This window comes from Bacillus rossius, chromosome 1 (assembly GCF_032445375.1).
Source record: "Bacillus rossius redtenbacheri isolate Brsri chromosome 1, Brsri_v3, whole genome shotgun sequence".
NCBI lineage: Eukaryota > Metazoa > Arthropoda > Insecta > Phasmatodea > Bacillidae > Bacillus > Bacillus rossius.
The window spans coordinates 78197269-78210800 of NC_086330.1; the positions used below are offsets into that span (position 1 = coordinate 78197269).

At 43.8% G+C, this 13532-nt stretch overlaps 1 protein-coding gene across 10 annotated transcripts in view; it reads right to left on the reverse strand.

Moving 5' to 3' along the window:
- The window catches only part of LOC134538168 (uncharacterized), a 129353-nt gene that overhangs the window by 35205 nt on the left and 80616 nt on the right, over positions 1 to 13532 (reverse strand). For all 10 annotated transcript variants that reach the window (XM_063379273.1, XM_063379232.1, XM_063379300.1 and 7 more), the window contains 2 exons: positions 13089 to 13239; positions 12300 to 12541 (listed from right to left, as the gene is read on the reverse strand). In XM_063379273.1, coding sequence (XP_063235343.1) covers positions 12300 to 12541; positions 13089 to 13239 — 393 coding nt within the window. The remainder of the gene's footprint in view (positions 1 to 12299; positions 12542 to 13088; positions 13240 to 13532) is intronic.

Sequence of the window (13532 nt, forward strand, 5' to 3'; positions counted from 1 at the left end):
TAATATTAGTGTTTAAGTGACTTATTAGTGGCAAAATAATGTGTACAGAATTCAAACACTGCTTAAATATGGATCTGTGCTGAAAGATAAGTTAGTGTTTTATTGTAAATAGTCTGCTTTTGTGATGTGAAAGCATATTTTTTCACCGCTTTTCATGTTTTTTTTAACACTATTTAGTTTTTGTTTTACCACTTTTGAGTAATTTTATTTACCAAAAAGTTAATGTCCCTACTTATCGGCCTTGCACACATTCTACCACTATGCCCTCAGATGTGCTCGTACACACACTTGCACACATACAGGCATTTACAATACACTGAAAAACTACCTCCACACACACACATTGTATGGATGGGCCAGGTTGTGCTGTTTCCATACAAAAAACCAATTGGCCTTACGTCTTAGTTAAAGGTGCTAATTTATTTTCCAACTTTCATTAATGGATGAGCTGACCTTGTCTCTCACCTTGTATTACATACTGGAAACTAAAACAATAAATACTTTTGCATTTCATAATTTTTTGTGACAAACTTCATGGCACAATAAAACAAGATGATTAAAAAACACTGTTTCTTCAGTCACCACTGGTTTCTCTCAGATGTAATTTAGCAAGGAGGTGAACATACCATATTCACTCGCGTAATGTCCGCCCTCGCATAATGTCCGCACCCTTTATTTATATATCCTTAAAAGAAAAAATTAAAAATTCGCATAATGTCCGCACCAGTCGTCTACGGCGGGCAACACAACTTTGGCTACCCCTAAAGGACGCAGTACGAATGGAAAGTTGACGGCTCTGTAAACAAAGCCGTGACCTTGAGCTGTCCTTTCTCTCCTGTTCTGAAAGGGTGGGGAAATTCGTTGAACTGAACAAAGCACGGTCAAAGGCCCCGCCCGCGTATAAGCCCCCCTCGTTTTGTAAACATTTTTGAGAAAAATTTAAAAACGTGTTTTTCTGGGTTTATCTGAGGGTAGGGCAGCTTGGCATGCATCAAACAACAAGCCATGTATTGTGAGCGGTGGGAGGTGATTTTGTAAGTGTCCGTTCTCAGTAGGACCGTCGTGAGGCATGCCAGACGTAAGCAGTTAGTCCTATCTCAAACGACATAAAGATAAAGAAAGCTGGACTCGCGCGCTGCCGCTGTGTTGATGTGGAGTGTTGTCGGAGAAGAGGGGAAGTGAAGGAGGAAGGGAAGTGGGTCAAGGATTCCATCAGCTTGCTGAGCTCACTCAGCAAGCTGGCTGAAAAGGTGATTTTGAGTCGGCTGTTGGCGCATGCCAATGCCCTCGAGGTGCTCCCGGACTTTCAATATGGCTTCCGGGAGGCTCACTCCACGACACACCCTCTGACACGGATCGTCGAGTCGGCCACAGATGCTTTCAATGCCCGGGAACACATGATGGGCGTGTTCCTTGATGTTGAAAAGGCATTTGACAAAGTCTGGCATGAGGGGCTCATTTACAAGCTCATATCACTGCATTTTCCACCCCGCTACATCCTCCTCGTGTCCAGCTTTCTGGCTGGCAGGACCTTCCGTGTCAAGGTGGAGGGCAAGCTGTCCAGGCCACGACTAATCTCCAGTGGAGTGCCGCAAGGGGCGCGGCTAAGTCCTTTCCTCTACAGCCTGTATGTCGCCGACATCCCCACAGCACCAGACGTGCACGTCCAGCTCTTCGCTGATGACACTGCGTTGTGGGCCACAGGCCCGGACATCAACCAGGTTCAACAGCACTTGCAGGAATACCTGCGACTCTTCGAATGGTGGCTTGAGAGATGGCGAATTAAGGCCAACGCCGAGAAATCTCAAGCCATCATCTTCACTCGTCGCAGGCCGGAACCGCCACTACCTCTTGAGCTATTTGAAACACACATTCCCCTAGCCCCCACTGCTAAATATCTGGGTCTTAATCTAGATTCCCGCCTGACCTGGCAGCACCATGTGGCCAGTAGAGTGGCGGAGTGCAAGAAGAGAATAGGAGCACTCTACCCACTACTGAAGGGCCGAGTGCTGCCGGACAGACTTAAAGTACGCATATACAAAGCAGTTGTCCTGCCCGCAATGCTCTATGCCATCGAGGTGTGGGGTTATGCAGCCACCCGCACCATCCAGCGACTCCAGGTCGCACAAAACCAAGCCCTGCGACTCATCACGGGCATGAATCGATACACACGCATTCGAACTCTGCACAGACTTACAAACATGCACCTCATCTCACAGATGGTTCTCAATAGGAACATAAAATTCTACAACACTGCCAGGGCGCACAGAAACGCCCTAATTCGAGAACTGGGGAGCTACGACCCGGAGGAGGTCGTTAGCTACAAACGCCCACGTCTCGCAGCACCCTGAGCGCACCACGGAGACTGGCGGGACTCGTGCGCTGGCTGCTCACGGCTCCCGGCCGTGGGGACTCGGTGCGGGGGTCGAGCCACGCACCACAGACTCCGGGACCAACCCCGCACTCACGCCTGAAAGAGAGGGAAGGGGATACGCAACACCACCGACCCACAGATCGTTCCACAGCCAATAGACTCAGTGCACGCTGCCCGAGGAGCTCCGCACTGCGGGTCAAAAGTGTGCGGCCACAGGAGGTCGACAAAGGCAAATCTAAGAGGACGCAGTCGTTAAAGGTGCCTCGAAGAGCGAGCAGGGCAGGCGGGCGCGGCGTTCAACACGCCGCGGCTGTACTGGCGCCTGCGCGCGCCCGCGGTGCGACAGTCGCGAGTTCTCTCGGGGGCTCCAAGCCGGTAGTGCAAGGCGAGAAAGGAACATCTGGGGTCACCGGTGTGCGAACCCTCGACTCTGGCATTGACCGCAACGAGTGCAGGGGGAGGCGGGACGGTGGTGCCTACTCTAACCTCTCGTATCGGGAAACCCGGCCGCGAGTCTGTGCGCTACAGCGGCGAGCCAGAGCACTGGCTGTGCTACCACATGGCCGGCGGTCTCCTGGAGCGTGCGAGGGACTCGAGTGGCGGCCTGTCGCGGGGAGAGCTCCCAGGGGTCGTATTGGGCGGGGCTGTCGCCCTGTGCAGTGTGTCACTTCACTCATCTCCACAATAATTCACATCAGTAGCGGGAAGCATACCTGGAAGCAGGGGCTGGGCCTTTCACTCCCGCGCGCCGAAACCGATCATCAACATCATCACCACATTCTGAGAGCCCAGAAATGAAAGACTCAAAAGTAAAAGAAAAAGAAAAGAGGAAGGAAGGGAGAGGGAAGGGGAAAGGGAGGGGAGGAGGAGGGAAAGAAAAGAAAAAATCTAAAATGACAAAACTACACAATCTTTCAACGCTGACACACATACACGCTCTCTGCATATCCAGGCTGTTAACTCTGGCAACTAGAGCACCGGGCAGGCAGTATGACTGAAACTGCTCACATTGGGACTCGAACCCGTTTCTAAAGCTCATTCCTTTTTTTTTTTTTTTTTTTTTTTTTTCCCTCTTCCCACTTTCTTATCCACAAATAGCCCCCAGCAGGGGGAAGGTTTTTAAAGCCCCGACCGCCCCCACCAAAGGATACAAGTTAAACAACACTATAGAAGTAACTCAGCATCATATTTTCACAGACATCCACACATAAACTCTATTTTAAAACAAGAGGTAGTGGGCGGCAATCCGCGGCCTGGAACTCTTTGCGGGCCCTTGGTTCGATGCTTTGTTCTGGCATACGGACCACGAGGCCCGCAACTGCTATGATGACAATACAGTTTGCGGCACACTGTGTCGCAGTGTTGTCTGATAAGCAAACAGTCTGAGCAGGAGCAGGGTCAAGGATTCTAACACTCCTTTGTCTGGTTGGCTGGCTAGCTGGCAGGAGGGAGGTTAAGCCACGCCTCTGCCTCTCTCCCCTCCTGCCGCAGCGCTGCCTCTGCCTCTGCCTCTCTCCCCCCCCCCCGACAAAGCACTGCCTCCCCCCCTGCGGAGTCATTGCCTCTCTCTTCCTCTTGCCGCGTCGCTGCCTCCCCCCGCTTCCTCATTAGAACAAAGACACACGACTTGAATAGAACACAAAATTTTGTATTTTGGTATTTTTCCTCGCATAATGTCCGCACCCCATTTTTTGGGCCATAAATGTGGTCAAATTACTGCGGACATTACGCGAGCGATTACGGTATTTGTATTGTTTTGAATGAATGTTATTCTTCTGTATCAAGTCTTGAGAACATATAGTAATATAAAGTATCTAAGTTTCCCAACTGTTGGTGGGCATGATAATTTATAAATTTAAATTTAAACTAAAAATAAAAATAAACACATTTTACAAAAATATATATGACAATAGTATGAAGTTCCAAATTCAACTTTGCTTAGTGCAAGCCATGAAAGAAGATTCTAAAATACAAACATAATAACTAATAACTAGAGACCCCAAAAAATGGTGAAGCGCGAAATTCACGAAATAACGCGAAAATTTGATACTTTACACGAATTTTGCGACTTTCCTATGATTTCGACATAGTCGCGAAATTCACGAATTTTCGCACGAAATTCACGCATTTTCACACGAAATTCACGCTTTTTCGCACAAAATAATGTCCTTATGTCGCAAGTTCTATTTATTTACGCCATCATAAACATAGGCGTGAAATAAACATAGACTGAAAGACTAGTGCTGTGATATTATCTTCATTTTAAGACGTTACTGAAATCCACGTATTTTTATTACTCTGTTTACAAGCAGTAAATATTGCCATCGCAAATGAAAACAAAATGTAACAAATGTCAACAATCGATATGTGCTCACTTCAACATAACAAAATTGACTGTCCACAGTTTTCGTGTTTTGAATAATGGTCGTTTCTGCCGCAAGGCGCACTGGTGTCGATTTTTCTAACCTAATTTAATCGCATGGAGCTAAGATGGCAGTCATTTTTGCGTGCACATATCTATGAGTGTTTACAAATACCGTCCACATTTTGTAAGTTTTGTGATACAATTGAATTTATGGCTAAGATGCCGAAAACTTAGACAATGTTTGATCGCGAAAGAGAGATGAAATTGGATGGATTTTATATTTTTGATCAGCGGGACAAAATTATGATGTGCAAGTTCTGAAACGTGCGGGTTGATTGGACACACAATGACACGTGCAAAAAGCATGTGGCAAATGACACACACAAAACAAAACAGAAATGACAATTATTTTTTGTCAAGAAAATTCTACCGTGTCTAAATAAATCTCGATAGGCGACAGCATAAATAAAGCAAAGAAGCTTGAAAGTGCAGAAAACAAGAATTTGTTTCTGATTTTGTTAATATGATGCTGTAGGTTAACATTCCTTTGGAAAAAGCTGATCATCCAGCTATGAGGGAATGGTTTAACACCCATGCTGAAGGTTAGCCTTATTTATTTAGAAATGTTTTCCCCCTCTAATAAAAGTTCATAAGCATATGTAGGCCTACAATATTATCAATTAACTTACCTTTAGGCCCAACTTACCTTTACTTCAAATAAATATGCAAGTACCTCAGATTAACAAACACTTAAATAGGATGGATTGCATTGTGAAATGGTGAGCACACCACAAGATATTTTTGACTGATTGATTGATGGTTTGACACTGTAATCCAGCAGTACCTAATCTAGAAAAGGTTAGGTTAGGTTTGGCTAAGAATTGTTTTGAGTAAATTAGCCCATTAATATTTTCAGCGATAGGTAACCTTATAAATGCTACCTATTTATAAGAATATTGTAAGTTATGTATACATTTAAGGTGCAGGGGTTTTGCCATCAGCCAACACTCTTGGAGAAACTTATGTCCCAAAATTTGGCCAGGCAAATAAGGAAGCAGTAAGGCACGCTGTAGAAGACAAACAGATTGTATTCTTGTGTGATGAAACGGCAGACAAAGTGGGCCGATGTAAGGCAGTCTGCTACTTTGTAGTGCCTATCCACTATGAGTTTTTTTTTATACCGCCAATGTCATAATTTTTTCACCATTTTTTGGGGTCTGTACCGATTGCTTATTTTTACACCGATTTTTGCACAGCTTGCTTATTTTTACACTGATTTTTTGCACCGCTTTTGTAATTTTTTTACACCGAAATGAGCAGTTTTATTTACCATTTTCTGGGGTCCCTACTAATAACATTTATACTAAAACAAACTAACAAAACTTTGATTTAAAGCTCAGGTGATAACCTGTTTTATGTATGGTAATGAAGTGTTTTTTTATTCTTCATGATGAAAATGCAGCCCTGAAAATTTTCTGTATGCTAGTGTAGGTTTTTCCTATTTAAGACCCAATTCAGTATTTCAAAAATAATTTTTAATACAAAAATAGTAATTATTATTTTCAAAGCATTGGAAATGCTCGTCCACCAAAAACCATATACAGGAAAGCTGCACTATAAAGAACATGAAGGGACCAAAAAATAGTTGAGTTTGTTATACTGAAGTTCTTTATACTGAAACATAAGCATTGTTATAAATATGTATACCGATAAACACATGAAACACCTTAAGTATTTAAGGTTCAGTATCTCAGTCATTAGTCTATGGCCGCTTGAAGAACCTGTTCACATACTCTCTGCTGATGCTTTGTCTATGGTCAGGAGACACATTGTAGGCAGAGCTGCCAACCTCAAATCACACCCATCAGTAATGACAATTATATTAAAAAGTACGCGTAAATCATGCACAATAAATTTTTCCTGAGGAATTATGACACACACAAGAGAAAACAAAGGACAATAATATGCAAAAAAAATTAAAAATGTAGGCCTATGTATATGAATACAATGAAAATTAATGAATCGAAGAAAAAAACTATTTGAACAATACAATCATCTGAATATGTAAGAAATTTCATTAATTTTACAGGAAATTTTCAACCTTCAATTCAAAGTATTCAAAGTTATACTTTTGAACAATTATATTTTTATTTGCTTCTTTTATCCTGGTTGGATAAGAACTGTCTTATAAACAAACAACAGAAGACAAACAAAAGAACTTGTAAACAATAACTCTGCGTTAGTTACTTTCGTTTTTTCAGATGTAGCGAAAAAACTACGATATGGATTTATTGCTCGTCATGACTATAAAATGTTCCGCCTGTTTCTTTAATTCAATGTGCCCTCTACAGTCATCCCTTCCACCATGTGCAATCGAAAAGTCAAACGTGCATACATTACAAAACGCGTGGTGTTCCAAAACATTTGAAGACAAGCATGGCCATTCTTTTGAATAGTTAGGTCTTAGGTCGAAAGTTTTGAAGAATTGCGTTCTTTTTTTTATCCCCCAGATACACGCTTCATTTCTACAACCGGCCGGTAGCCTACAACTCACGTAGTTTCGGTTTCCTACCACGTTCGTGCAACTTTGGATTTCACTCAAAAATTGAAATTAAAAAAATCGAAGGGTTGGGTTAGGTTAGTCACAACATGCTTGTTTTCATTGATTTAGCGGCTGAAGTGGCGTTAATACCGAAACGCAAAACTTCGGAAATCTTCGGAAATTCTTGCAGGGAACTGAAACTACGTGAGTTGTAGGCTTCCCACAACCGGCACTGAAGAACACAACACTATTGAAAAAAGGAAAAAAATTTCACGTCTGTAGACACGACAAAAACAATATGGTGAAAAAAATGAATTTCAAGAAATAAATTAAAACAGCACAGGTTAGCCAAAGTACCGTACAAAAATTATCGTGATGTAAGTAGCCAACAAACGAAAAGTCCGAGAATATGTACTATTTGTATCGTACAACGGACGTAATATCATCCCATTATTATTTCAAAACACGAGAATTAATCTACTCATGTCGACAGTACATGCGCACACATACTAGTTCCGTTATTGTTTTTGTTTACGTACACGCTGTTATTATTATTACTTAACCTGCAATTGGGCTTTCACCCGGTGGCAAGAACTCCCACTCACTCCCCTCTCCCCCCCCCCCCTCCATCAGCTTTCTCCTCAGCTCCCTCCCATCCCTGACCTCCACCATTTCCTCCCCCAGCCCATTCCACTCCCTCCCCGTCCTCACCAGGAAGGTGTTCCGCCCTCTCTCTGTCCGCCTCCACACCCTCTGGAGCTTACATCTGTGGTCTCTTCGTCCTCTGTACTCCCCTCTATGTACTTTGCTTCCCAATTGCCCCCATCCCCCTTCCCCCTTCAGCACCTTGAACATCCTGACCAACCTTTCCACTCTTCTTCTCCTCTGTAACGTTTCCCACCCCAACTCCTTAATCATTTCCGTTGGGCTATGCAGTTTCCCATCCTGCCCCTCCCTCCTTCTCCACATTCCCATCACCCACCTAGCCGCTCTGCGCTGCACCCCTTCCAGCTCCTTCACCTCAGTCACCAGGTAGGGGTCCCAGACCGCCGCCGCATACTCCAACATTGGCCTGACCAATGTGGAGTATGCCTTCTCCTTTGTCCTCCTCCCAGCTCCCTGCAGGGTCCTACCAAGCAACCCCAGCGCCTGCCTTCCCCTCCTGACCACCCCCTCTATGTGCTCCGCCCATCCTAGGTCATTTTTCAGTGTCACCCCCAGGTACTTATATCCTGCTGCCTCTCTTATCTCCTGCCCCTTCCAGTAATATACATTTCGTGTGACTTTCCTCCTCTTTGTAAATCTGACAACTTTTGTCTTACCAACATTCAAGGACATTCCATTTTTCTCCGTCCATTGCTCCAACCTTATCAAGTCCTCTGTTAAACATCCCCCTTCCCCCACAACCTCATACACTACACAGTCATCTGCAAATAGCCTCCATCTGGCTTTCATGCCCTTCCCCAGATCGTTTATCATAATTGTGAACAACAGAGGCCCCAGCACACTCCCCTGTGGCACCCCCGACGTCACTTCCCCCTCCTCGGAGCTTTCCTCACCCACTCTCACTCTTTGTCTTCTATTCCTCAGGAAATCACCCACCCAGTTTACCACCCTTCCATCCCTCACCAGCAACTCAACCTTTTCCATTAACCTCCTATGGGGGACCTTATCAAACGCCTTTTCAAAATCTATAAAGATTGCATCTATCTGCTTCCCCCCGTCCACCGCTTCCACCAGGTCTTCCAACAGCCCAGCCATCTGGGTCTCGCATGAGAACCCCATCCTGAATCCATGCTGCCTGTTATCCACCCACCCCAGATCTTCCATTTCCCCCTTTACGTACCTTCCTACCAACCTCTCCATCACTTTTCCTACACAGGACGTCAAACTGACCGGCCTGTAACTTCCTGGCTCCGCCTTATCATTTCCCCCCTTGTAGATGGGAACTACCACTGCCTCCTTCCATTCCATTGGTAGTTTCCCCTCCTCCAGAGACTGCTTGAAAACCTCCAACAGGTACTTCCCAATCTCCCTATCACCCAACTTCAAATGACTATTCCCTATACCATCTGGCCCAGCTGCCTTTCTCCCTTTCAACCTCCTGATCACCTTAATTACATCTGTCAGTCGCAGCTCAAAGGCCTTCCTGCCCATTAAACTGTCGTCCTCTTTACCCTCCCATGCCTCCCCCTTTGTAAATACTGCCAGATATTGCTCCTGCAGTAAGTCTGCCTTTTCCCTGTCCTCTGTATATTCCTGCCCCCCTCCTCCTCTGAGAACCCCTATTCCCTCCTCACCCTTCACTCTTCTTATGTTACGTTTGAATAAGAAAATTAAAAATAAAGTACAAGTTTTTGGATGGTAATTTGCCTCAAAGTTGTTCGTTCAAGTGAATATTTTTGTTTCAGGAAGAAACGGACCGTCGTAAAATTCGTTAAGATGAAATAAAATTCAAGGTTATTATATACGTTTTTGGCGGGACCAAACAATGAGTTCGGTTAAGTGAAGTGTTCGTTTAACTGAAGTTCGTTGTACTGGTGCTTTCCTGTACCGTATTTACTCACATATAGGTCGCGGCAATTTTACCAGATTTGATGGGAAAAAAATGAAGTGCGACCTATATGTGAAGAAAATTTTTTTTAAATTTTTGAGGCATTTTTTTTGCAATACAGTAGAATCCCGCTGATGCGACCCCCCTCTGATGCGTCCATTCCGTTTATACGATGGTGTTTTAAGAAACCGTGAAAAATTTGAGCAGATAAAGTCAAAAATTTGAGTAAAATCTGCTTAAAAACAAGTCTGTTAAACTTTGTTGGGTGCTATGTGTTCACGTTTATCTTGGCGAGAGCTGTACTGTAAGCAGGCAGGCATACAAAAGACGGCTAAAAATAGATACCACCACTCTAGACTGTCCACGCAGCCGAGCTCAGCGCGTCCACTATCGCACGAAATGCCACTGTGGTAGCTTCTGCGAGAGCATAAGAAACTCGTCCGGCCAGGCTGGCGGTAGCGGTGGCTATACGTCACACCTGACATGACGCTTACCTCTCCCATCCCCTGCTAATTCTTCAAGGCTCATCCCTCCCAGAGCCACAAACCATGTAAAAACACCCTCCCCCCCCCCCCCTTTCCAACTACCATTTCAACACATTCCCTCCCTTATTTCAACCTTCTGCGTGAGAAACTGTCAGCATCCTCCTCCCCTCCCACACCGCGTGCGGCAAAAGCCAGGTTGTATAGACCATTTTCGGTAAAATAAATATTTTCATGGGCTTATACGACTGTCCTTCGCCGTTAATAAATACTTTATAAGTTTAAGTTATTATGATACAATTTTTTTATTAGTCACACATCAGTTTCTGCTGAAAAATAACTAATACCTCGAATGTTCTTATTTCTTTCGTTTATAGCCGAATGTTTTCTACCTGATCCACACAAGTTCAGACCTGCCAACATTCAAATTTAAAAATTCATGAGGTCCTCGATAAAAATTTTCAGGCCCATAAATACATGTTAGATATAAAAAACAACAAATGAGAATCTTTAAATTTAAGTGACATACTGTACATATGTTACAATCATGGTCTCTGCTTCAAAATAATTTAAACAAATTATAGTTTTTTTATTGGAAGCAATACCCTTCACGTTTTCGTTGTTTTTTTGTTTTTTTTAGCGACATGTTTCACAATCTCCTCTTCCACTATGCGAGATAGAAAAATCGGCACGGCACACGCTACAAAACGCGAAATTGCTTCCTTTACGTGACTCGAGTATTGATGGAAACTTGTTACCGTAAGCTTTCTTAAAACTTGTTTTGTAACTTTTACAAACAGTTCTATCAGACGTGTTCACGTTGCTCTAGACGAACAAACACCGCCGCCATTTGCCAAACAACAAAGGGAGCAGCGCAAGACGAAAATAAACATTCGACTTCGACACCAACTACTCACTTACTATCGACTATCGAACACGGCGAGAGCATGGTATGTGGCTCGGCTACGCCAAACAGCACGGCCTGGCTCAGCCAAAGAGCATGATCTCGGCACGGCACGGCCGGAGGCGAAACGTAGCTGTGTAAAATATCAGCAACAGGTTCAAATATAACAATAGTGTTAGAGTTAACACAAATAAATCATAGTATTTACATAGCTGAACCTCAAAATAAATGCAACCTTAACAACTTATTCACAGTTGCATTGCCACTAATATCCCCCCTTGCTGATTCAATATAATTATGTAATTAAAAAAATCTCAGGGCCCCGAAAAATCGTGAGGAGAAACTATTTTGGCGTGAGGGCGTGAGATGGACCTTAAAATCGTGAGCCTCACGCCAAAATCGTGAGAGTTGGCAGGTTTGCAAGTTCCTTCGCCACGTTTTGAACGAAAATAACAACCAGCCGGCTAGCATAGCCGAACTCGCCTGACGTGAATTCACTTAATGTGAGTATTTATCGGAACCCATAACGAAAAACGCTGTAGATATAAAAAAATCATAACAGGCCTTTTTTATTTGTAATTAAATTTACTACAACTTTTATTCTGTGCATTTTTTCAATACAAAGCACTGTATTCGAGTTATAGTCTACATTTAAGACATTTTAAGAAGTCAGGAATCTAACTTGACTTCAATTTTCTATATTCGGTTATTACGAGTAGGTACTTTTTGTTACAACAATTTATCACACCATTATCAGCTCTTGTAGTAGCGGAGTTTTACAGTACCCGTTAACTCTTTCGTGCACGGCGCGCCGGCCGTTCACGTCATTAAATTACCGGTGCGACCTATATGGGGGGAATCTTAAATACCAAATTCAAGACCTCAAATTATGGGTGCGACCTATATGCGATGGCGACCTATATATGAGTAAATACGAGTAAATACGGTAAATGTATGAATATCATCCAAACCAATTATAATTCATTTAAAAAGACAGGAGAATACATAGATTTAGAGTTCAGAGGTGTTTAGTACGAAAGGAAATGAAACGTGCGGGCAGCGAGCCTGCGAGGGTTACCTGACGACACCCTGCATGTAGCCCAGGGCCAGCACGATGTAGGGCTTGAGCGGGCAGGAGCGCTGAGTGCAGGGGGCGTCCCGCAGCCGGCCACTGTATAAGTACTTGTTGGGCCAGTGGCTGATGGCTGGGTGCATGCGGTACTGCACAGACAGGAACTTCACCGGGTTGGGCTGCAGCATGCTCACACAGGAGCTGATGCGCCCAAAAAGTGACTTCTCGAACCCCCGCTTCTTCGCCAACTATACAAACATGCAATGCTACCATCTCACCTCACAGCCTAAGAAACCACTAGGAATTCACATCAATTATACACATGCAGATAAAAATGATCAAAGGATTTACTACTCCAGTTGTATTTTAAAGCTTACCTAAAGAATTTACCAAAAACATAAAACTGCATTACTATTGCTGTGTATTGACACACAATCACAATCATTGTCTTGACAGAAATAATTCGGAACTGGGAAGCCAACAACTCAGTGAAAGTTTCTAAGCAGATTGATTCCCTGAATCATTCTGTTCTAGGTAAAATTTACTCAGAACAGTAAAAATTTGATTGGAAAGCAATTATGTATTATTTATGCAAGTAAAGATTTCAGTACAGATAATTAATTTAGTAAGATGTGTGCAATGAAATAAAGAATATACAAGTTTATTTTTTTGAGCCATGAATTATTGACAGAACACGAAAAAAAGTTTTAATCACATTTTTTTAAGAAGAAGTAAAACATATTATGTAATTTGCCACATGTTATCTAGGTGTAATGTTTAGGGTCGGGTGGGTACCGAGGAGCGCACGATGCCTTGCAGCTGAGCTGGGTCGCCCACCAGCACCAGGTTGTTGACATTCAGCATCAAGGGCACCAGCGTCTCCGGCTCCCAGCACTTGGTCGCCTCGTCAATGATGCAGCAGCTGTACTTCATGGTGCTCTCCTCCCTACAACAGCCACTTGCCCCTGCAACGGCCACTTTCCCCCCGCAACGGCCATTATCCCTCCCCCTCCCCTGTAATGGCCACTTGCACCACCGCAATGGCCACTTGCCCCCCGCAATGGCCACTTGCTCCCTCACAGTTATTAAAAAATTCCCTGAATTTTCTCGTCTTTCAGATTTGAATACACTTTTTTCACTGACCTTCCGGACACAAATAATTCCGTGGCCACTTGGTTCTGCTTCTGGAATAAAAAAAAAAGCCCTTTTGGTGCAGCTTACAGACATACGTAGATTTCG